Raw genomic sequence first — 26,483 nt, 5'->3', positions numbered from 1 at the left:
ATTTTGTATTTTTAGTACAGATGGAGTTTCACCATGTTGTCTAGGCTGATCTTAGACTCCCAACGTCAAGTGATCCGCCTGCCTTGGCCTCCCAGAGTGCTGGGATTACAGGCGGGAGCCACTGCACCCAGTCTGATCATTACTTTTGGTAAGTTTACTATTTTGCTAATACAAAAAGTAGATTCTCTGTTTACTTTGTGTTTCTTAACTAGTAGGTTGAATATTTTTCATATATTCCTCCTCTATCTTATTTCTCTTGTTGCAAATTGTTGCTATCCTTTGACCATTTTCTACCACAATTGGAGCCCTCTTATACTAGCTTTCTTCCTAGAAAATGCCCTCCTCCTAACTACAAAATGCATATGGCAGTAGACTAAAGTCATATTAAAGTTTATTTCACTGTGACACAATCAACTTCTCCTAAGGTAGCTGTTCAGTTATGCAGCATGATTGGGAAATGCAATATTCCATATGCCTTTTCTAGATAATTGGCCCAAATGCAAAGTGTTGTTTTGAACATTTCTGTTTAATACAGAGTACACAAATAATAATCTAATATATTCTCTATGGCCCAGCATTATAAAGATCCACAGTACTATAATGTTGGGCTGGTGACATGTATAGCGGATGGTCTCACACAGCTGGGTTCTGAAGGTCCATCTCCTGGGTTCCATCTGCTCTTTCTTTGTTCAGCTATAATTTCTTGCAGCCCTTTCTGTGCCTATGTATAATCTTAAATCTGAATTTATGAGAGCCATTCACACTTTATAGAATAAAATGTCATGACTTTCTGATAGCATTTTTCCATTTGCTGAGAAACATTTTTCCCCTTATTTTCAGGTTTGTCACTATACTATGAAAGATTAAAACTGATAGAATTTTAACCTCTGAATAACTGGGTAGTTTATTGTTACTACATACGTATAACTACCCTGGGTAAAAAACAGCTAAAGACCTACTAAAGCTATGAGAATGATACTATTGTTCCTTTTAGAAAAATCCATAAAACCTCTAACATCTCTGATATCTTAAAACTTTTTTGACAAAAACAAAGAAAAAACTCACCATTTCTTTTTGAAGTAGGACTAAAATATAATTTATTAAAAATTATGTAACTAGAACAAGGAATGCATTAAGCTCTTGAGTTTGTTTTCTTCGTTAAAACATTACTGTGCCGGGCGCGGTGGCTCACGCTTGTAATCCCAGCACTTTGGGAGGCCGAGGCGGGCGGATCACGAGGTCAGGAGATCGAGACCACGGTGAAACCCCGTCTCCACTAAAAATACAAAAAAAATTAGCCGGGCGTGGTGGCGGGCGCCTGTAGTCCCAGCTACTCAGAGAGGCTGAGGCAGGAGAATGGCGTGAACCCGGGAGGCGGAGCTTGCAGTGAGCCAAGATCACGCCACTGCACTCCAGCCTGGGTGACAGAGCAAGACTCTGTCTCAAAAAAAACAAACAAACAAACAAACAAAAAAATTATTGTTTGGGGGATAAAAAGATGCAGGCAGAAAGGTTCTCTACAGAAAAAAGCAGAGGATGGAAAATAATGGCACATTGCCAAATCTGTGAGATAATTCAAGAGATATGCTGATATTTCTAGTGATGATTAGCAATGGGTCTACATACATTACAACGCTATTGCCCATCCTGATGAATCTAATTTAATAGAGTGTGAAAACGGTATTTCACAGCCACCAAATAGATACTGGGTGGTGAACGAGCTGCTCATTAATTGCCAGCTTCTCACGAGGCCCTGGGTTGACTCTCAGTCAGCTCCCAAAGGAGACGGGTCTCAGTTTTGCTGCAGAGTTCATTCAGCTCTTCCTTCTCTGGCACCTTCTGTCTGAATGGGGACCCCAGGATCACTCTCTGCAGTGGTACTACCTTGAGAGGCGGATGCTTAAGCTTAATATTGCTTAATTAAGCAGTATTGATAAAGCTTAATACTGTTTAAAATCCTTTTATATTTTTAGTCACTTGAAAATTAAATGTAACATACATTTATCATACCTATTTGAAATATATTATTAAAAATCGAACCACTCTCTGATTAAAATTCATTTAGCCCATATGTTTCTCAAATTCTTTTTTCTAGATCATGTTTTGCTAAGATATACAATTAGAGCCCTGGGAGAGGGGGGAGGGATTCTTATGTATTAGGCCCAGGGAGAAGGGCTTCATTTGCATATGTAATCAACCAGCTTGTAGGACCATTTTACCTGCCTGTGAGCAACAAAGCCATAGGAATAAGATACTTTACCCTCAAGTATATTCTGACATTCATCTCCCAACTGCACAATGATAACAAAGGGTAAACAGGAATGCGGTCAATCTGCTCCCCTCCCCTGCCCGCATCTCTGGTTAACTAGCCCACATAGTGCTCACAGTTTTCAACTACTGATGCTAAGTCACTTTCTTTGCATTTTTTCTCAGGGTTAAGGAGATATTAAATAAAGATTGCAAACCAAAAAAGGAGGCCAGCAACATTGAGATCTGACAGGCTCCAGTGAAAATGAAGGGGTCTGTTCAAGCCGCATAGATCAATAGTGTCAGCTTGTAATCTGTGTGATCTTATTCAAAACAGACAATAAACCATTCTCTGAGGATAAATAACGCCCAACAGAAGGAGAAGCTGTAACCAGGCCTCACTCCCCACGTCCACCTAAAGGAATATCGCCGTGTGAGCTTACAGCTTATTGTACAGTTTGTCTTTCAATAGGGAGTCTTTAACTATTAAATTGTCAGCCCGCAATAGGACTGGTTCAAGGCCATCTTTCCTTCCCCCCACCAAAGTAATTTCGCTCTTTAGCAATTTCCCAAGTTAATTTAAATAAGAAAATAGAAGGCTTATCTAGAGTACAAAATATGAAAAGCTTTATAATGTATTTCAAAACACTGGCATGCCTCTCTATTCAGTTCTTGGGGAGGAAATTCAGTATCCCACAGTACCCAACTGTTGTCATGGAAACACTTCTGGTAGGCAGATTCTTATTGTTACTGTGGTCATCCAGCTGCGGGCCCAGAAGGGAGGAGCTGCAGTTTTACACTACAAAAATGCCAACTCCCTCCTTTTGAAGGAGATCAGTGAAAGATTAATATTCAAGGGTAGAAAACAACTTACCCCCAGAGAATGTGATGGCCACCAGAGCCAGATCCTCTTCTGCATACTGGATCTTTTCTGCCACGACTTTTAGGATCTCTTGGGCTATACTGGAAACTTTTGCCTTCACACTGACATAGGAGTGCTCTGTTACATACACGTGGCAGAAAACTGCACAAGTGAAAAGAATTGTTTGGAAACAGAGAACAGTGGTCATGAGGTATAGACTTTTCCAAATTAAGGCACCTTGATCAACTTTTCTAAATCAACCCACCTTGCTATTCTCTTCATTATAACACATATAGAGTTAGATTTTTTATATATGTACAGGAGCACCTGAGGGTGTATGTCTATAAATGTGTGGTTCAAACACATGAAACTCAGATGTTATAAAGCCAGCCAACAAGCACAAGTAGTATTTAATCTTTTCATTATGTAATGAAAGACCTGAGTCACACAAGTGTGTACTCATTGTAGAAACCATCTGACCATAATACAATGGAATCTGTGGTACACAGACTGTATTTTTAAATCCCTTCTTTGACAGTTGCTGAGATCTCCCAAAGCTGCATGTTAAAGTGTCTAATTCATAAATTTTTCTTTTACACTCCATTTCAGGACAATCTCAGTGGCCCAATCAAGAACACCGTATTTTGCTATTAGAATTCTCACAAGCTTATCTAAAAATCTGTCATCTGCCTTGGTTTTTGAGTTCAGCTTTCTCAATCATTTAAGAGTGACTCCATTTCTCCCATCAAGGTAGTGATGAATTTAGTTTCCAAATGGAGGTCACATTTCTAGCCTTTTTAATTTCCTTTTTATTGTCTGTGGTGCTAATAATTATTACTAGGACATTATCACTATCAGGGTGAATGGGTCCTGAAAAATGTTTTCTTTATGATATTAATAGCAGAAGCTGTTTTAATAGCAATGGAAGTAACTGACACATTGCCTCTTATATCAGTTACTATAAATGTATAAAATGCACTAGCTTCTTCCAAATAGACAGAAGGATAATAATATACTTAGATATCCTACTCTTTGGTGTTGCAAAAAAATTGAGAGTGAAGCTTCTGGAGAAATTTTATATGCAGTTTAAATGGCACCACAAAAATAAACCCAGGAATGTTTTCATAGAAATACAAATGAAGAAAAAGTCTAACTATGAGTTTATATGTATAGAACCTAAAAGTAAACACACCACCAGGAGACACTTGACATATTTGGTTTGGTTGGGTACGTCACTAAAACAACAGCATGTAACAAATAGTTGTTTTGTATTTTGCCAATAGACTAGTCAGAGAGAAAAAGGCTTTCCTCCTTCCATAGAAAGATGGAATTTTTAAGCAAGGCAAAATCTGGTCTATAAACCACTATATACAGGGTAAGTTTACATCTTGCTAAATAAACTGATAAACAAAAAGAGGCCGGCGGCCTTGAAATACTTTGCCTCTTTGCAGCTCAGCTTGGAAAACTATACGATGAAACTTTAAGACAAATGGGCAAGGAAGGTCAGCAACGAATGAATTAGGCAGTTAGATAATTTTATTTTCTCTTTCACTTGGTACGGATGACACTTAATATGAGCCAACAGAACCATCTATCAGCAGCATTATATGCAAACACTATCTAATGTAATAAGCATCCTTGTGACTTCTTTTACAACTACCAGAAATTGGGCAAATATTAAATGATCACACTCAGAATTTCAGCATATGAAGAAAGATGAGTCAAAAGAGAGTCTGTGAGTCACAATTGCATTAAAATTTTAATTTGCTGTGTTTTCCAGCTCTGCATTTGACTCAACCTTTATCTAAAAGGAGAAAACCACTGTTAGTATTTCTTATTTCACGTAAATAAGCAGTGACTAAGGACACAGTAGATAGGCAGCACTGCCCACACAGCCTGGCCTTGCAGGAGCTTCTACTGTACAGTCTTCTCTCCATAAGAGTTTCTTCTTGTGGACTGAGTCATGGACTGACTCAGCCCAAATCTGCACATTGACTTTGGTGATCCTTCCAGTTAGTCATAGGCAATGGGCTGATGAAGGCAGGGAGGAGATGGTACTAGGAGGAAAAGGCTGAGTTTCCTGTTCATTTTTACCTCTTCTCAAGAATGCAAGGAGGCTCCAGGCATTGTCTCCTTTCCTTGCTTCCCAAATTATAAGTATCCTTGGTGCTTGGGACAGTATTATGTGATCTAAGAAAATCATAATGCTCAAAGAAAGAAAAGAAAAACCATGCTATTTGATGCTAACATGCTTATCTGAGGGGTGACAGCTGGAAATGAAGGTTAGTCAGGCTGATACACCAATGTAGGAGAAAAATGGTGGCTAACTGCTACCTACCCCCAAACCCTCGCTTCAAACCATACTCACTTTCCTCCGTTTCAGTCACAGTTCCTCTATGCTGGAGCCAGTTCTCCTTAAGACTGAATTGGTGGAAAAGGGCTTTATTCTGTGAGATGGGAGAAAGAGAACAATGAATGAATGCATTCCTGCCCTTTGGAAAACCATAGCTGTTTACAACATGTTCCAAAAGAGCTAGCCAATTTTTTTTTAAATATGAAATCCACCCATCCAATCTTAGAGAAATAAACTGGGAGTCGCCTCAACTAATGCAAGTGGTGGTGGAGATTCTGAGCAATCTGATGGGCCTGGGCTAAGGCCAGCAGCAGGCCAAAAGCCCCTATATTTATTCCCTGCAACATGATTTTTCACATCTGGCTATTACAAACATCCATAGAGTCTCCTGAGATAAACATCATTTCCCCATTCCAACATTAACCTATAAGGTATAAGTTATCACAATCCGATCCTCTGCTATTACGTTTTTCACGGAAGCAACTTTGAGATGGTTTCAATACCTCTGCTGTAGTACAATGACTTTCCTAAGGGACACAGGCATACTGTTCATTATGATTATCCACCTGATATAGCTGTGTCTCCCAAACTTGTGCCTGACATCTCAGTCCATATTTCCCCCTCATCAAATTGGACTGAGAACACATTCCCACTTGCTACCTTCTCTTGCGGTTGTATTAAAAGTGCAAATATTTTCTTTACAAGACTTCTTTCCTCTTAGAGTCAAGATTCCTCCCACCTGGATTTTGTTTTTTGACATAAACATTTTAAAATTCAAATTTATATCACTCCAGGGATAGCAGGGAGTCCCAAGACTCTAAAACGCACCACAAAATCAGCAGAATGTCAAAAAGCCAAGGATACACAGCTAAAATCAGATCTGCACCAGCACACGGATAACTAAAGGAAAGCGCAGGAAAGCTGCAGCCCCAGGCGCCCCACCTTGTCGTGTTCTGCTCGAGGCAGTATTCATTTTAATTACGAAACACGCCAAGGGAGGCAAGGCAAGGTCTCCAAACCGGATCACCTAATTTTAGGTATAGAAGCATCTGCTTACCTTTTTTTGTGGTGAATATTCATCTACAGTGCTGAAAGGAAAAATGGCAAGAAGTCAGTCTTTGTCCCAAACCCAGAATAATGCAGTTATTGTTATGGAAGACTAATTTGCCAGCACTAGGCAGAGGATTTTGCTCTTTTAAAAAAAATAAAACACAGTATTCATTAATTCACTATGTACAACACATTTGACAATGGGCTCTGAATTTCAAATGAGCCAGGAAGTAAAGAAGTTATGGATTCAACAGATGTACTTTGCCTTCTATCCACAGAAAGTGAAGCTCAGAAGTGAGGGAGGAACTGGATCTGCTCAGTCCATGGGAACTCAGTCCACAGAAATGAGGATTTTTAAAAATTGCAATATTTAGTCCATAGAAATAAGTTTTCTCATACAGTGATAGTGACAGATTTTAGGTGAAATGATTGCTATTTAGATAGCTAAGTCATTCAGCCAAGGCACATCTTCTCCAGGATGTGTCTCTGTGTGGTGGAACTGGGAACACTCTGCCCATCTCTGATCATCTCCGCAGACGCCCACCTTCAAGTGCCCTCTGAAGGCCACCTCCACTTATGACAGAGCCAGTACTGAGGCCAATTTCATACATCATTAGGTGAACTATAAATTAAAGGTATCGATCTTGCTCTCAGAAAGAAACACTTTCTCCTCTACTTGTGTACTGCGGCTAGAGAAAAAAAGTCATGAGTTTTACAGTTAGGGCTTGAATCTTACTCTAGAATCTAAAGCTGTTTCATAATCTTATAAAAATAGACAAGAATCTTTTTTTTTGAGACAGAGTCTCACTCTCTCACCCAGGCTAGAGTGCAGCGCCATGATCATTGTTCACTGCAGCCTTGATCTCCAGTGCTCAAGTGATCCTCCTGCCTCAGCCTCCCAAGTAGCTGGAACTACAGGCACGTGCCACCATGCCCAGCTAAGTTTCTCTTTTTTGTAGAGGCGGGGTCTCACTATGTTGCCCAGGGTGGTCTTAAACTCCTAAACTCTTGGACACAAGTGATTCTCCCACCTCTGACTCCCAAAGTGCTGGGATTACAGGTGTGAGTCACTGTGCCTACCAAGAATCATTTCTTAATATCATTTTCTTATTTTACTTTATTATTTACCATTTTTGTGTAGGTGTTTAAAATGGAATGTATTAAATTTCCATTAATGTATTTGATGAAATGTGTTTACATGTATTAAACCATGAATTAAAGTTTCCCAGCTGTAACAGGTCTGCCTCATAGCACAGAGCAATTTCCATATGGGGAATTATTTTGAGGACAAGGTTGTCCTTTTTTTCTTTTTTTGATTTCATTTATTATTTCTATTTTCATATAACTCTTAGGCTATGGAAACATAACATAATGTAGACTGTAATAAAAGAAGACCATCAACATTTACAAAATTCATCTCTAAGGTACAGTGCTAACTTGCACTCTACTTTTAAATCTCTCAATGTAAGATTTTGATGATTGAGGACTATACACATGGTTTGCTACCTCAGGTTAATTTGCAATGAGGTCTCCCTTTACTAAAATTAAGTCAAGCTTTAAATCACAAATTAGTAATCTGAAAGGCTTGAATTAACATCTTCTTTGAGAGGTGCAATTTGTGACTGTTGAAATCTTAACAGAAGCTTTTCACAACTTGACAATATATGTGCTTTATGTTTACGAAATATAAACTACACTGTAAATCGCATAACAATTTTTCCTTTTAGATGAGCTCTGTGGCTAAATCTGAAAACTGAATGACTTGGTGTTTTCTTTTACCAAAATTAGTAAGGGGACTTAATGGTAATATCACTAATAGTAAAGTTGGGTGTTGCCAATCTGAAAGATTAATGACAGATACCTAGGGGACACTTAGACATGCCAAGAGTCATTGAGTAAATGGCTTTTTAAAGTCTTTCTAAATTGATAAAGAAACCTCAGGGAACCCATAAAATTGAGCTTTTAAAATGCTCCACAGGCCAGGTGTGGTGACTCACATCTGTAATCCCAGCACTTTGGGAGGCTGAGGTGGGCGAATCACCTGAGGTTGGGAGTTCAAGACAAGCCTGGCCAACATAGCTAAATCCCATCTCTACTAAAAATACAAAAAGTAGCCAGGTGTGGTGGTGCACGTCTGTAATCCCAGCTACTTAGGAGGCTGAGGCACAGAAATCGCTCGAACCCAGGAGGTGGAGGTTGCCGTGAGCCGAGATTGTGCTGCTGCATTCCAGCCTGAGCAGCAGAGTGGGACTATGTCTCAAAAAATAAAATAAAATAAAATGTTCCACAACTCCCTGGGACCTATTTATAAAACTTTTCCTCTCTATTCCATAGAGATAGTTACAAGCCCCAAAATGACAAGTTAAACAGACTTTTAAAATTAAGTAATAATTTACTAATTGTTTTTATGCACCCGGTTGTTATGGCCCAGGTTATTTTTACTATATAAAACAGGGTTAAAACAATAGTCAATGAGCTGAATTCCGTGTTCTTTCATTTTGAGTTATAAGAACAAAACATACAATTTACTACTAGAAAAGCTAAGGCATCAAGATGAATCTGAGTCACGATGTTCAAAATCAACTTTTATGTATAAGGCATTCCAAATTCTATCATATTTGCTGCTGTTTTCTTTCATTAACTATAATTAGGAAAATGAAATACTTACTGACGACGGTGCATTCCAAGTATCTTTTGAAATTCTTTCAATTCTTTTTCAAGTATTGGATATTCATAAACATCATCCAGTACATTCCTATATATGGTCTGGAGAAAAAAGACAAATGACAGCTCAGTGGTTGAATGCCCATTTTGTAGGGATTAAGACTCATACCATGGCTATCCTAACACAGGAAATAAGGAGGGATTCAGGACAATGTACGGGTTTTACCAGGTGCCAATGAGATCCAGAGTGGGATCATAACTCGTAGCTCCTCTCTCCACTGCCATGGCTCTCTTATCTGCTTTCAGGGCCATAGGTGGAAATTCTGGAAAGAGAATTCTAGAGATCCCTGGCTGGCTGGCTACTAGAGATTTCCAGCCCATTCTATATCTTAAAAAATAATAGGACGGGCACGGTGGCTCACGCCTGTAATCCCAACAGGCAGATCATGAGTTCAGGCAGGCAGATCACGAGTTCAGAAGATCAAGACCATCATGTCTAACAGGGTGAAACCCCGTGTCTACTAAAAATAAAAATAAAAAAAAAATCAGCCACGCGCGGTGGCGGGCGCCTGTAGTCCCAGCTACTCAGGAGGCTGAGGCAGGAGAATGGTGTGAACCTGGTAGGTGGAGTTTGCAGTGAGCCGAGCGACAGAGACTCCGTCTCAAAAAAAATAAAAAATAAATAATAGTAATAATATAGGTTGGGTGTGGTGGCTCAGGCTGTAATCCCAACACTTTGGGAGGCTGAGTTGGGAGGATTGCTTGAGCTGAGTACAAGACTAGCCTGGGCAACAAAGCAAGACTCCATCTCTACTAAAAAGAAAAAATTAGCTGAGTGTGGTAGTGCATGCCTTTAGTCCCAGATAGTCGGGAGGCTGAGGTGCAAGGATCTCTCAAGCTCAAGAGTTTGAGGTTGCAGTGAACTATGACTGCATCACTGCACTGCAGCCTGGGTAGCAGAGCAAGACCCTGTCTCAACACCCACAAACACACACACACACACACACACACAATTCCACATAATCATTTGGGAGAAAAAAGTCAATTGAATTAAATTAAGCAGTTGCTTTGAAAACAACATGAGTTTAAAGAGTTGGTTAGACTCGTTTTTAACTGGATGCCTAAATGACAACTGAATGTTGAATTCAAAGTGGTTTCCTTCATGAAAGGCTGAGTCTATTTAGGGAGTTGCTTACTCTGAACTAGAACTCTTCCTTGCTAGAATTCCATTGTATTAATCATATTAAGTCTGTCCTAACCTGCAGACTTAATATGATTTTGGTGGCCAAAGGAATCCAACTGTCTTATTAATCATCTCTCCAGATAATCATCTGTGTTGAAAAGATATTGAAGCCTATTAATTAGAAAAAATAAATCAGTTTGTCTCACTCTAAATGTAAAACTAGATTATATCTGTTACAAATTATTGCTTAAAATTCTCAAAGTATACCATGTCTGACAAATGTTTCATGGAACATATATTGTCAATATAGTTTTTAAATGATAAATAATGTTTTATGCAAATATTATATATAGAGGACTGGTTACTTTAAACTTATAATGAATATCAACATATTAAGCTATATCAAATTTTGAATGTTTTGGTTTACCTTCCTTAATTATTTCATTAGCAATCAAAATTTCCATGACTTTTAGATAGAGAATATCAAGCTTCAGAAGTCAAAATAAACTTATATATTCTCTGAATCACAACTTGACTATCACAAGAAAGCTGAATGACTGTTACCTACAAATGAGATTTTTAAAATGCATAACTAAAAATAAAATCAGTTATTTGGCATCAAAGAATATCTGGAAATGTTGGATTACCTTTAAAAACATTTTTGAATGTTCATCTTCATGTAACCAGTCTTTGTACAGAGCAATCCACTGGGAAACGAGATGCAAAACTTTACGTTTCCTACGAGGAACATCTGAGTTTTCCTCTTTGCCTTGATACTTCTTAGCAGAATAGGTGCAAATGGTTAAGAAAAAATTATATTGTTGAAAATTTTAAAATATGAAGACATCCATTTACTCTTATTTTTACAAAATATGTGAAGGCATACAAGCGTATAAACATGCAGGAAGAATAGAATATGCGTAGGGAGAACAAAAGATGTGCACTGAAAAGAGCAAAAGTAAACTGAGGAAAATGACTGAAGTATACTCAGTGGGCAGCCAGGAAGTGAAGGGTTGGACCATTTCACTGACAGCTGCTGACATGGTTTCATAGGCAACATGCAGTTAATGCCAGCCCAAGGAGATACTAGGTGGCCCATTAATTTCAACAGTGACTCCAAGAAGAGAGCTAGCCTCACTATACAGGTGAATACTATTTCAATACATTTTAGGTCAGAATGAGGCCAGATGCTGTCTGGTCCTCAGAAATTCACATTCTGTAAAACCAGGTGCTTCTAAAGTAGTTCCAAATGAGTATAGATTTCTGCAACACAATTTGTAACATGATTCAAATGCCCACTCCTAGGAACTTACTTGAAGAAAACATTGGATACATGTGTGAACACAGAGGTAAAAAGGACCGCTAATTTTCATTTTAAAATAAAATGAAAAATTATTTCATTTAAAATAAAAAAAGGAAATAACCTAAATGCCTCAGCAACTGAGAACAGTTGACTAAGTTATTATATATGCATTTAATGGACTATTCAGCAGCCAGAAAAATGATGGCCCAGCAGTACATTTACTGACGGAGAATATGCACAATGTATTGTTGAGTAGAAAAGCAAGTAAGAAAAGAATATGTTAGGATGATCTACTTCTGTTAACAATGTTTATTTATATGATTAACGCCACCATCTGGAGGGATATATACTGAATAGTTAACAGTGGCTTCTCAAGGTAATGAGATTTTAGAGCACATGAATTATTTTTATTGTACTTATTAGCATTTCCTAATTTATACACGATGACCATATGCAAACTATGCTGTTAAAATTACATAAAAATAACAACCTCAAAGGCAAAGTGTTTAAATGACTAGGAATGCAACAGCAGCTTGGCATATTCTAAACCAATCTATTCTTGTTGTCTCCAAAATGATAAGTTCTGAGTGTCTTGGACACATTAAAAAGATGACTAGGAATAGGGAGTGCTATGACATCAAACACTTGAAGGTTGTTGGACAGGATTATATATTCTTTAACACTGATATAGAATTGCAACATTGGAATAAACTTTATTTCAGGCTTTGCTGATATTTTAAAATATAATTTAGTCAATGTCTCCTCATCCTGGAAAAATACATTGAGACCATCTTAGATTTCCACCTGTGAAATAAACTCAGGCAAACATACAAAAAATCTGTTTCTATTTCTTTCAGTTTTTCTCTTGAAAGGCAAAATATAATAACGACTTATCTAGGCCAACCATGGTGGCTGATGCCTATAATCCCAGCACTTTGGGAGGCTAAGGCAGGGGGATTGCTTGAGCCAAGGAGTTTAAGGCCAGCCCAGGAAAGAAAGTGAGACCTCATCTCTACAAAGAAAAAAATTAACTGGGTATGGTGATGCACATCTGTAGAGCCAGCTAGTTGGGAGGCAGAGACAGGAGGGTCACTTGAGCCTGTGAGATTGAGGCTGCAGTGAGCCATGATCGAGCCACTCTACTCCAGCCTAGGCAACAGAGCAAGACCGTCTCAAAGATTTATCTTACATTATTTCCCCTTAAACAAATGTTCTTCTCTTCTTTTCCTGTGAATATAATACCTTCACTAATACAAAAAAAAGAAATCAAGAAAATTAAGAAATGCAATTTTTTAGGTCATCATATGTAAATGAAGATATGAACTTTGTAGTCAAGCTGCATATATATGTTCTATAATTATGGACCAGCAGAATAAAACAATTTCAAGAAGCAACACTTCAACCATTCTCCATTCACAGTTATTGGCTTTACCTTGTTTTCCTCCCTTCAAGATATATATTTAAAATATATTTATCGGTTAAATTTGCATTTGTATTAATCTGATTTCCAATATTAGGATACAGACATTCTTTTACATTTTGTCTATGCTAGATTACACTGATTTATAAATTTAGCTGCTGATGGAAATAGTGGGAAGGCATGTGGTGAGAGTTATAACTTCTATGTAATGCACAGAATATTAGCTGGCCCAGAGCTATGAATTTAATGCTCTTCATGATGCTATTAAATACTATTACAATAAAATACTTATCTAAAATATCTAAAACCAGCACAAATAGCTTTAATCTATAAATAATGTTTTAAAACCACTGGAAAAAAACAGAAATAATTTAGACCACTTTTAAGAAGTTGGTTGTAGTGGAATATGTAACACATCTTCACTAAGATGTGCATAAAAATATCTCACGTTAAATATAGATTCCCTTTGTGTTTGTGGTATTATTTCATAAAAGGCAGAATGCAAATACACAGAAACAATCATAAAGAAAGACTTCTGGCTTAAAATGTTTTAGAGTTCATGAGTTTTGATTATTGGTAAAAAGGCTCATAAAAATCTGAACTAAATTTTTGTATATAATGTCTTAGTCAAAAGACTCAAAACATATATATATCCAAGTTAAGTTCTAGAGATTGTTTAGGGACATCCTATAGGACATTAAATTATTAAATGATAATCACAAATAATATTAGGATCATAGTTAAAGAATGTAGTTTAAAGGTATCTCATTTGTTATAAGTACATTTTATATTACTTAATGGGTGGCAATTGTTTTAGAAATATGTTAGCATTAAAATGTAAATGAAATTAGCCCACAGATATTTTTCCAAAACACTTGAAGAAAGATGTTCAAAATCTTATCGTTATTGCTAAATGTCTTAACACTCCACTTGAAAGCTGTGAAGGAAATCTGCACATATTATTGAAACTTACCAAATTCAAAACTAAATAACATTTCAAGATCAATTTTATGAACTGCTTCTAAAAAGTGGCAAAATATCTACTATAGCTTTGTTTGGTCATAGGATATAGTAAAGCACTAAAAGTAATCATCATTTCCAGTTATATATTTTTTTAAGAGAGATGTTACTTTATGCCCTTTATGAAGTTTTACAGTATTCTTTTAGGTGGAAAAATGCTGTAAAGTTGGGAGACATGTAAAAATTATTTAACAGAGAAAGGATATTAAGCATTATCATTAGGTCTTTTGCTTGTTTTTGAAGGCAGTCTCCCTCTGTCATCTAAACTGGTGAGCAGTGGTGCAGTCTCGGCTCACTGCAGCTTCAACCTCCTGGGCTTAAGAAATCCTCCTCCCTCAGCATCCCATGTAGCTGGGACCATAGGCACATGCCATCATGTGCCAGCTAGTTTTGGTATACCTGTATATATATATATATATATATATATATATACCAATTATCTATCTATCCATATACCAAATATATATATCATATATATATATATATATTTTAGAGATGGAGTCTCACTATGTTGCCCAAGCTGCTCTTGAACTCCTGGACCCAAGCAATCCTCCCACCTTGGCCTCCCAAAGTGCTGGAATTACAGGTGTGAGCCACCACACCCAGCCATCATTAGGTCTTAATAGAACTTTAGTATATACAAAAGCAATCCATTTTCCTTAAAATTTTCATGTGATTTAGAGTAGAATCTTCAGCTTCATTTAATAAAAACAGTACAGCAACAGCCTATTTAAACACTAAAATGTGTCTGAATACATTAAATACTGTGAAGCAAGAAGACCATTTGGAGACTTTCAGTAAGTTTACATGGCTTTGTTTCGTGGCCTTTCAATGATCCTGTGTTGCATCTCTTGTAGTTAGTGAATAAAATTATAAGGCTTCCTTAACTGGTCATTAACCTAATCACATCCATCATTCTAAGAGAGTATGCAGTGACAAAGCTGTGAAAAGATGACGGTTGATTCCAGGGGTTAGGTTCGACCTCCCATGTGGGGGAATGGCCTGTCTCCCCTGAGACACTTGCCAGGAACATGATATCACATATGTGCATTTTCCTTCACAAGTGGTCTGACATTGAACTAACTGATTCTCCTTTAAGTCCATTTATTCCATGATCTTGCCATTCCACACAATCTCTTGACTCTGGGGTTTACCCAGCAGGCCAATTTTGCCTCCAGATTTCTAAGCAATCATGAGGCACAGATGTGAAGCAAACGTAACATAAACAGTATAATATAGCCACAACGTAGAATGTGAAAACAGCTGTTCACATTTCCAGTTTCCCCTGTCTGTCTCATTTTATCTTCTACCTTGGATATCATTACATTAATATTTAACATATCCACACTCTACTATGGAGTTGAATAAATTAAGGAAGGCAGTTAATTCCTAATGTGGGACATCTGTCTGAGAGGAAGCAGACACAGCAGCCTGAAGATAATGAAGGATATTGCCTTAACAGAGCCTGGCACAAGTCATCAGTTGTCATGAAGACAGTGTACGTGAGAAGGAAGTCATCCAGGAGAGTCTCTGCAAAGAAAAAAAAAAAATACAAGGTAAGCAAAGAGGTGGATAAGAAGAGCAGCTGCTTATCTGGGCCCCAGAACCATGTGCATGGCAGAAATATGATATTGATAGCTGTGGGAGGGATTAGAATAGGAGAATTTTAGCCAGGAAAGACATTATTTATTAAAATTAAGATATGAAAAACTCCTTATATCAAATGCCTCAAGCAATAAGATATTTTTGTTGCAGAGCTCTCCAAACATACAATTTTGTTATCATCTTGTTTTCCTGAAACCTCATTTATATTTGTGGGTAAAGATGATACAGAAAACAAATGCATAAATAATGTGCTTTAAAAAATAAATTTTACAAGACTTCTGAGGTATACATTCAAGTCCTACAGGGAATAAAGCCCTCATGTGTTAATAAATTAAGGTTTTTTCCAAAGCCATTTACTTAAGTCTAGGGCAAGAACAATGAATAATAAAACCCAGAAGACACATATCAGGTTCCAAAGCCATTCACCTTTATCTCTTAAACGCATCTTTAAGAAGTTGGGAAAGTGAGGAGTGATTTTCTTAGTCTTGAAGAGAGACAGAACTGAGTCCAGTTAAAATTAGAGAGCAGGTACAATGTATCACAACATACTTCTTCCTAATTTCTTTTTTCTACCAACCAAACCAGGTTACGTTGTTATCATCTTTGTGCTTTGAGTGTTCTTGGAAGAGTTCAGTTTGTATACAATATGGAATTGCTAAAGAGGCAAACTCTGACCTTCAATATAATTTCCAATATGGTACAAAAGATTATATGCAGAATGTAAAGTGGTGATTTTGCCACAGTAGTCTTTATCTAGTCTCCTTAACTTAAAATTCATTTTACAATATGATTTAATTTTCATCTTTTACATTCCAGACATCACATTTTTAGTTATATAAAACAGTAATAAATTATTTGAGTAATTAGCTTGTGTACTGTTGTTATGGACTGAATGCTTATGTCCTCTGCAACACCCCCACCCCCACCCCTTTATATGTTGAAACCTTACCCCTAGTATGATGTATTAGGAGGGGGTATTTGAGAGGTAATTAGGATTGGATAAGGCCATGAGGGTGGAGCCCTCATGAATGGCATTGCTATCTTTCGAAGAGTCCTGAGAAAGCTCCTTTCCTCTCTCTACCACACAAGGATGGAGGAGACTGTGGTCTACGAACCAGGAAGCAGGTCCTCACCAGACACTGAATCTGCCAGCACCTTGATCTTGGACTCCCCAGCCTCCAGGCTGTGAGAAATAAATGTCTGTTGTTTAAGCTTCCCAGGCTATGGTATTTTGTTATAGCAGCTTGAGCTGACCAAGACATACACTCAATAGTGCTTATGCTCTCCAAGATCTACACCTTATAATGACGATGTGTAAGTAAAAATAATTGCCCAGTATAGAGCCCTATAGCTCTACATTGAAGACTGGATGAAAGAAAATCTCCAGAATTTTTAGGAATAACCAGTAATATTTACTTTAAAAGTTAATCAGAAAAACAAGGTTATATTTAAGAACACAAAACTCTGATATACGAGGTTGTGGATGACATCTACAGTTCTATATTAGCTGCAGGGCATAACTTATTTCTGCTTGGTTGCAGAATATCAAGGAAATCCTAATCCACATAGGTAAGTGGTTGCAAATGGTAGTTTTTTCAAAAGTTTGCTTTTTAATTGCAAGATGCCTGTAATTAAAATGAACCAAGGGTGTTAATGAAGAGTATTAACAGAATTTATCTGAAAGATATTTTATTTATAAGTTCATAGTATTCCCTGTCAAAATAATAAATTCGACAAATTTTCTCATTTGATTTAAAACATGTTTTTAAAAGTCTAAACTTACATTGTTGTATCACACTGCAATATGTTAGCAATCACTAGTCTAACTTACTATTACTCTATGGCAAAAGCAAATTCCTAAACAGATATACCTGGGCCTTGCTGGGCATAAATTAGACCTAGCACAAAAAAGCTGTGGTGGCGTGCCTGATCCGACAATGTCACATGAATGGACATGCACAGCCTGTGTATGCAGAAGAGCCACGGGCCCCCTACTAGAGTCTCTGTTTATGGAAGTTTCAAATATATGAACAAGGCACGGGAAGGTTTACTTTACTTGTCTCCAAACAAGTTAACCTGGCAGCTCAAGTTAATCACTGGTAATCCTAATGAGAAATTTGGAATATATAATGTGTGCCTTTCATTACAGTTTTTAAAAATAGTTTCAATTAAAATCAATCACTTGCATATTAGCTGGAAACCAAGGATATTTTGGAAATACAATTTGAAAACTATCCCTCTGGGATTCCGTTGAAGAGTAATGTTTACAAATTACAACATTTCTCTGTGTTAAATGTGATTGATGGAAATCCTCAACCTTTCGGGTCTGATTAGAAATTAAGCTGAATCTGGCCAGGTGTGGTGGCTGACGCCTGTAATCCCAGCACTTTGAGAGGCCGAGGGGAGTAGATTGCTTGAGGCCAGGAGCTAGAGACCAGCCCGGCCAATATTGCAAAACCCCATCTCTACTGTTAAAAAAAAAAAAAAAAAAAAAAAAAGCTGAGTGTGGTGGCGCATGCCTATAATCCCAGCTACTCAGGAGGCTGAGGTGGGAGGATGGCTTGAACTCAGGCAGTGGAAGTTGCAGTGAGCCAAGATCATGTCACTGCCCTCTAGCCTGTGCAACAGAGCAAGATGCTGTGTCAAAAAAAAAAAAAAAAGCTGAATCTTCCCAGATACTCAAGAGGCTGAGGTAGGAGGACGGCTTGAACCCAGGTGGCAGAGGTTGCAAGTGAGCCAAGATTATGCCACTGCACTTTAGCGTGGGCGACACAGAGACTCTGTCTCAAAAAAAAAAAAAAAAAAATTAAGCTGATTCTTTTTTGCACTCAATGTTAGACACAAGCAGCAAGGACAACAGAGTAGTTTTTGTTTTTTTTTTTTTGACACTGTCACCCAGGCTGGAGTGCAAACTTCACCTCCCAGGTTCAAGTGATTCTTGTGCCTCAGCCTCCCAAGTAGCTGGGACTACTGGCATGCACCACCATGTCCAGCTAATTTTTGTAGTTTGAGTAGAGATGGGGTTTCACCATATTGGCTGGGCTGGTCTCAAACTCCTGGCCTCAGGTGATCCGCTGGCCTTGGCCTCCCAAAGTGCTGGGATTACAGGCGTGAGCCACTGAGCCTGGCCAACAGAGTAGCTTTGAATCTAGTTTAGGGTTTTCAGTGGCTCTCGTAGATAGGAGCCGCCAGTGTGCAGAAACCACTGGGTGACAGCATTGAGAGGGAGTTGGCATTTAAAATGCTGGATGTGACACAGAGGTTCAGACTCTTTGGGGTGTTCTTACACTTAGCTGCATTTAATGAGGTTAGAACTATTCTCTAATCAAGATTTACTTCATTAGTAGCTGAGATTAAAAAGAGCACCATTAAACCATTAACTTTGACATAACCAGTCATTCCATTCCGGAACAACCTTAGATAATGAACTGACTACCAGAGTCTGGTTGGATGGTGGCAAACCCATTTGGCATTCAATTCAATTAATCAGCTCACATATGACAATATTTTGTTAAGGGCTTTGACCCAGAAATGCTTATTTTCTCCTAAGCTAATATCATATTTAAAATTCAACAGTATTTACCTAATTATCTGTCATAGAAATATTAATTAAAATAAAAACAATGAGGCTATATAAAAACAGCTCCAGTTGAAGTCCTAATAAAGAAAATAGTTAAAAATTCTAATGAATAGAACAGATTCCCAATACTCCTAACTCAAATATCTATTTAATTACTATATTGTTCTAAATTTTTCTATACAAAGAGCTTTCCTTTATTCTTTTCCAGCATTCATGTTTTTTTTTTTTTTTTCTGCTGTACAGATTCTGAAAGTAATTGAGTGGTATGAATGAAAATACTATAATCAAAATGATGCACTTCAAATAAAAGTGCAATTTATAACAGCCATGCTTCCAAAAAAGAGGCTGTCCCATTGGTATTTAGAGATATTTTTAGAACCATGATGGTTATATGAATGATCCCCTGAAGACTATTAGCCGACAATAGCCATTTAGAAAGACTAGCAAATCCACTGGCATCCAAATTAAAACACTATAATTATCTATTACACTACATAGTACTTAATAATAATTTAAGACAACAGGCAGAAAAGCGTGTTTGTATACATAAAAGTATCTTTCATTTAAACAAATTCATAGTTGCCATATATATAAACATTCTGAATAAGAAAAGTATTCATTTTGATTTCTAACTTTGTGAATACCTAGGCATATTAATATGCATATATTAATATACAAAAACTTTTTCTTTGATATCCTTTCTTTTTTTTTTTGAGATGCAGTTTTGCTCTTGTTGCCTAGGCTGGAGTGCAGTGGCATGATCTCAGCTCACTGCATCCTCCACCTTGCAGGTTCAAGTGATTCTCTGGCCTCAGCCTCCTGAGTAGTTGGGACTACAGGTGTGCGCTACCACTCCCAGCTAATTTTTGTATTTTTAGTAGAGATGGGGGTTTCACTATGTTGGCCAGGCTGGTCTCAAACTTCTGACCTCAGGTGATCTGCCCACCTCAGTCTCCCAAAGTGCTGGGATTACAGGCGTGAGCCACGGTGCCGGCCATTTTCTTTGATATTCTATGCACTAAGTAAATTACTAAATCTAATCCTAAATTATTGGCTTATCACTAAATTTTTGGGACAATCCTCCCCACTCCAAAATAAAATAATACTTTTGTAGTGGCTTTTTGAATACCAGAAACATCCTTGCAAGTAAAAAAGTAACATCTTGATAATCATTGAAATTGGAAGGTAAATACTTCTATAGTTTTAACTATTATAAAACTTGAAATAAAATATATATAGAAATGGTTCTGAAATCCATGCATGTAATTAGCTATACTGATGTCATATAGCACTTTTCTCTATCATCTGCTACTATTTTAATTTTTGGGTTTTTTTTTTGAGATGGAGTCTCACTCTGGCACCCAGGCTGGAGGAGTACAGTGACATGATTTCAGCTCACTGGAATCTCCACCTCCTGGGTTCAAGCTATTCTCCTGCCTCAGCCTCTGGAGCAACTGGGATTACAGGCACACACCACCACGCCCAGCTAATTTTTGTATTTTTAGTAGATACTGGGGTTTTACCACGTTGGCCAGGTTGGTCTCGAACTCCTGACCTCAGGTGATCTACCTGCCTCGGGCTCCCAAAGTTCTGGGATTGCAGGCATGAGCCACTGTGCCCAGCCTATTTTAATTTTTAGGTCATATAAAAACAATTATCTATTTTTATTTAATTTTATTTGAATGTATTTCTCTTGTATGTACCAATTAAAACATTTTTCTCTGTCTCATTTTAAGTATATGAAGCTCTAAAAATTCCCATTTTATTTCTGCAAAACACAAGTATCCCTAGAGCATGCTAGAGTTGTGTCAAGGTGGAATAGTAAGAGGTTTGGTACAGACCATTTTCATGGAGTTCTGTTACATATAAATGTAATCAAATTTTAAAAACGGATCCAAACATTGCCAAAAGGTCTAAGCTTAATGCTTTCTTTGTAACATAAAAACAAAAAACAAAAACAAAACCCTGAAATCTAAAAATCACTAGAAGTATAGCATTATGTAGGAAAAATTACATAAATCTACCTTTGTTATTTTTTCAACACTCATAAGCAAAATGCACTGCGATAATGAAACCACCCATCTGTTAAAGTGAATTACCAAGAAAGCAAATTAAAAGAATTTTGACAGGCAACTGCCTATAGTAGCCATTTAATCCAAGTATGGTAATGTGAATATTCAACATTTCTGTATTAACTCATATTCCCTGAAGTACTATTAGCAGTTTTGTTTCACCTGTATTTCTACTTCAGACGTAATGGAATTTAAGGCACTCTAAAATATATTCTACTTGACCTTTATTTCAAGAAGCCAAGAAAAGCTTTGAACATGAAAGGACCCATTTCTGGTCCTGGAATGTTACAACTTGCCATTATCTTTTGAGAAGCAGTGCCAAAATGTACCATGTAATTTGATTAAGCACAAATAAAACTTTTTTTCATGTTCAGATTGGAATAATAGATTAAAGTGCTATGCCATTAAAAGCAATGCTTCTTTCCCTGTGTATCTTACATTTCTGAAAGTGATATTAATGACCTCAAATGCAGCTTTTACTACAGCTCTTAAATTCACTTAATTCCTGCCAATTCTTACAGGCTCACCATAGCGTTTTCTTTAGCCATTCTAACATAACCAAATCTTGAGATCTAGCTTTATTTTTAGGTATTTGTGGCAGAAAAAAAGTGCTTGCTTATTTAATGCTGTTTACATATCAAATCTTAAAAGTCACCCCTTTAAATGACAGGAACTTACTACAGACAGGGCTTGGGGACACTCTTCAAATAATCAAATCTGTTTTTATTTTAACTTGTAAAATTCAGTTTTAGAATCCTATCATTCCTTCTTCAAGAAGGAATGATTTGAATACAACAGGTATTCCGTTCTTAGCTATGCTTAATTCTATACACTGCCTTTTAAAAATGTTACTAGGAGGAGCATAGAGGAATAAACAGGGGGCTTGTCTAACTTCTCCAGGCTGCAGCACTCAGAGAAAGGGTGCAGGTCACCCTGGGACTAACAGCGGTGAGTGGCCTCATAGCTCCTGTTGTTACATCCCCAATCAGCTGCTCTCAGTGTCTAGGTACAATTGCAGCCCATTCATGGCATATGCATGTGTCTGCCAAGTATGCTGGGAAGCTCAGAAAACAGTATAAAGAATACTATGGAAACAGAGAGCTGGAAGTTTAACGGGGTAGCCTAACACATAGTCCTTAATCTCTCCAGGCCTTAGTTAAGTCACCTGTAAAGTGGCTATCATATCTATATCTAGCAGAGTTATAGTGAAGATTAAATAAGACAGCAACTGGCAGAGAGCCTGATATACCCTAGGCACTCTAGATAAATACTACCTATTATTTATTTTTATAAAATAAAATTATTTCAACCTTGTCCCAATTCTCCAAGTGCTACCAATCCGCCAGCAAAAACTTGAGAACTATGAATTTCCAAGAATTGGAGGAGGAAAAGGAGAAGCAAATGTGAGCAAAGCAACGGATGTCAGTGGGTCTGTGGCTGAGTCACAAAGCTGTAGTCTTGTGACTTGCAGGTCTTGTTTAGTCCCTAGCGATGCTTTCTGTGAGTTGACAAAATTTAAAAGTCAGAAGATCTGGCAACACCAGGGCCACATCTCCTATAGCAACCATGTTTAGAGCCAACTTGCCTACTTTATGCAGGAGGCACTCTCCAGTTCATCACCCTTCTGCTCTGGCAGTCTTCACTCACTCACTTTTACTGCCTGTGGACATGCAAGTTGGTAAGTCTTGGTCTACAGCACAGTTGTGTAGTAGTAATAGAAGAGATCACATAGTATAATTGAAAAGTAAAGCTAGAGAAATAGGTTGGAGGCAATTCCTGAAGGATCTTTGAATGCTAAACTAAGGAGCCTGGGGCTTATTCCACAGGAAAAGGGAAGTGAAGGGAGGTTTTCAAGACCAGAAGTGGCAAGAGAGATATGAGTTAAGCTTGCTTCATCAGGGAAGTCAGACTGGATAAGGGAAGGATAAGGGGAGGGAGGTAAGTTTGCCTTTAAACTTGCTGAGCTTGGGTTCCCCAGGTTACGCTAAGGAAAGCTATTAGGAAAAAATATAGCTTGCCAAAGAGGGTTACAGTTATGACTGTGGGAACCAGTACCTAAAGAGGATGGCTATGGCCAACACGATTTCTCAGAAAAATAAGCAGCAGTCTAAGGGAGTGGGATATTCACGTTTGGGCGATGGTAAGGGAAAGATGAATTAAGGAAGGGGAAAGGGAAGGAGGAGAGAAACAGAATAAAGAGAAACGAATGTACAGTCAATAGCCTCCTTTCTGTAAACAAACAAACGGGAGACAGATGTAACAACCAATAAGAAAAAAAAAGGATTGGAAATGAGAGTGTTAAATGCTGCTTGAAGAGGCTTTATCGGGCTCAGGACTCAAAGAGCACTGGATTTGTTATGTGGACAGTCCCTGGTTTGATGACCTTAGAGAGATGCCCCTTGGTGAATGGTGGGGGCATACTCTAGTTAAAAGGAACGAAGGATATTCTGATAATCAGTGCTCACACCATGTATCACACTGTTTTTTCTTTTTTTCCCCAAAGACTCCTCTTAAAGTTGTAGAGCTCATTGTTTATAAAGAGCAGTTGCTCTCACAAGGAGCTGGGATGAAAAATTTCTCAATAATCAATACAATTATCATTTTATTTAACTGTATAGATTAGAATGTGGGAATTGTCATGGGCATGAAGCCTTCAGCACCAATCTGCCAGCATCTACCAAGAAAAATTAATATCCGGCTCTAAGATTCACTCCGTCCAACTCAGACCTCTCGGAGTTGCTGCATGGTTGTCTGATTAACATCACACACGTGTTCTAAACATACAAGCTGTGTTCCTCAGTGTTTGTCCATTAAACATTCTTAACTTTCAGGAAACAAAGAAAATTAATTTAAACATAATATCCTAAATTAGAAGCCTGAAATATGGTTATTAAAAGCAAATTAATAGTCATTCTAACAACTGAATCAACTTAGGACACGTGTAATATTTTTACCTCTCAAGCACCAAAAGGTTCTGTATTATCAACTTTTTTCAAAACCTGAAATACAACATCATTCCGAATGTTAATATTAGAATTAAATTTCAGAAAAATAACATTTTATTTACTTTTTTTTTATGTATTAGTACGTTCTCATGCTGCTAATAAAGACGTACTACAGACTGGGTAATCTATAAAGGAAAGACGTTTAAAGGACTCACAGTTCCACATGGCTCGGGAGGCCTCACAATCACAGTGGGGGGCGAAAGAAGAGCAAAGGCATGTCTTACATGGTGGCAGGCAAAAGAGCGTGTGCAGGGGAACTCCCCTTTATAAAACCATCAGATCTCATGACACTTATTCACTATCACGAGAACTGCAGGGGAAAGACTTGCCCCATGATTCAATTCCCTCCTACCAGGTCCCTCCCATGACATGCAGGAATTATAGGAGCTACAATTCAAGATGAGATTTGGGTGGGGACACAACCAAACCATATCAGCTGAACAGAAATTCTAGGAATTCTAGACAGACTTATTTTCTTCCAAGTTTAGCAATGAATAGTCAACTGCCTCTGTTAAGACTAAGGATTGGCAGGATAGCTACATTATATTAAAGATAAGAAGATATTCTATAAAACTAATTTAAACTAAACATAAGTAAGCACAATTAAGGCTTTTTGTTTGTTTGTTCGTTTACTTTTGAGATAGAGTCTTGCTCTGTCGCCCAGGCTGGATGGAGTGCAGAGGTACGATCTCTGCTCACTGCAGCTTCCACTTATTGGGTTCAGGCAATTCTCCTGTCTCAGCCTCCTGAATAGCTGGGACTACAGGAGCCCACCACCATGCCTGGCTAATTTTTTTCTATTTTTAGCAGAGGTGGGGTTTTACCATGTTGGTCAGGCTGGTCTCAAACTCCTGACCTCAAATGATCCACCCACCTCGGCCTCCCAAAGTGCTGGGATTATAGGCGTGAACCACTGTGCCTGGCCAATTGAGGCTCTTTCGAAATAATCTGGCACAGGATCTTACATTTACCGACAATTTTCAACACAAGAAAATTTACTTTAATGTATTGCCTGTATTTAAAAATACTGCTAGGACAAACATATCAACCAGCGGCTGACAGCAGACATGCCTCTGTGTTCTGGTTCCAGAGCTGTTATTAGTGTTCTTTTCAATAATACACAGCTGCTTTCTTTCTCACACAGGTGAAAGGAAGACTCATGTTTTTGGGTCACAGAGAAAGGTTTGGTCAGCAACCATTTACTGAACTTCTGTGACTAAGGGATGACCACTGTGCCCTCCGCCATGGAGAATGGAAAGTTGTTCACAGAGCCTGGGAATCTGATTGGTAAGATAATTAAATGACCACATAAGGCATCCTCCACACCCCAGCTGATGAATATCACACTCCTGTGAATGTCTGGGTAGTCCTTCACACCCCAACCCCTACCCAGCACATGTCATTGGCCTTGAGTCACCTAAGATGTTCCTATCAAGTTGTTTTCCATGGAAGTGCCAGGATGCTGAAGTTCCTTTATTCCTACTCAAATTTTATTTTGTCTTTATTTTCTAGGGAGCCCCAAATTTGTTTTGAACCATATCCATCTGGCCATGCACCAGGAAGCCAGAGTGGCTTCAATGGGCAAGGAGAAAAAGTAAGGGAGGAAAATGATAGCGGCCTCGCTATTTAATATACTCACAACAGCCACTCTTTAGTGACCACAAACTGTGTGCCAGTGCTAATGATAATCACCGAATCACCACCCAACATTCCACACCTGTTAACACTAAGGGCTTTACCTACATGACCTGCGCCCCTCATATCCACCCCAGAAGGTAGGTTGCACATTATCTTTTTTGAAGTGACAGCACTGAGGCTGAGATGAATAAAGTGAATAACCACCCAGGGCTCCTCAGCAAGATGATGTCTGAAGGGCCTAAGTTCCAGCCCTGGTTCTTTCATGACACTATGCTCTCCCGAGAGTGTGGACCCAAATAACCCATCCGGTTTACGGGAAAAGAAAATGCAGGAAAGTAACAGAATCTCCAGGTTTGGAAGTGGGAGTAGAGTCATAGACACAAGAAGGTGGTCTTTTACTGGTCTTAAATCACCAAAGATGCCCCTATAAAGTTGTTTGCTAAGTGCCAGGATGCTGGAGTTCCTTTATTCCTACTCAAAT

General features: G+C 38.1%; 1 protein-coding gene across 12 annotated transcripts in view; it reads right to left on the bottom strand.

The window, feature by feature from the left end:
• Positions 1–26,483, bottom strand: part of RAPGEF5 (Rap guanine nucleotide exchange factor 5) — a 254,427-nt gene that overhangs the window by 46,541 nt on the left and 181,403 nt on the right. For all 12 annotated transcript variants that reach the window (XR_010120057.1, XR_010120056.1, XR_010120059.1 and 9 more), the window contains 6 exons: positions 15,554–15,632; positions 11,007–11,151; positions 9,181–9,278; positions 6,520–6,550; positions 5,478–5,556; positions 3,122–3,271 (listed from right to left, as the gene is read on the bottom strand). Coding sequence is in view for 4 of the 12 variants with exons in the window: in XM_063636307.1 (XP_063492377.1) it covers positions 3,122–3,271; positions 5,478–5,556; positions 6,520–6,550; positions 9,181–9,278; positions 11,007–11,151; positions 15,554–15,632 (582 nt within the window). In the remaining 8 variants the exon portion in view is untranslated. The remainder of the gene's footprint in view (positions 1–3,121; positions 3,272–5,477; positions 5,557–6,519; positions 6,551–9,180; positions 9,279–11,006; positions 11,152–15,553; positions 15,633–26,483) is intronic.

This window comes from Symphalangus syndactylus, chromosome 3 (assembly GCF_028878055.3).
Source record: "Symphalangus syndactylus isolate Jambi chromosome 3, NHGRI_mSymSyn1-v2.1_pri, whole genome shotgun sequence".
Classification (NCBI taxonomy): Eukaryota; Metazoa; Chordata; class Mammalia; order Primates; family Hylobatidae; genus Symphalangus; species Symphalangus syndactylus.
This window is presented reverse-complemented; position numbering and strand designations above follow the sequence as displayed.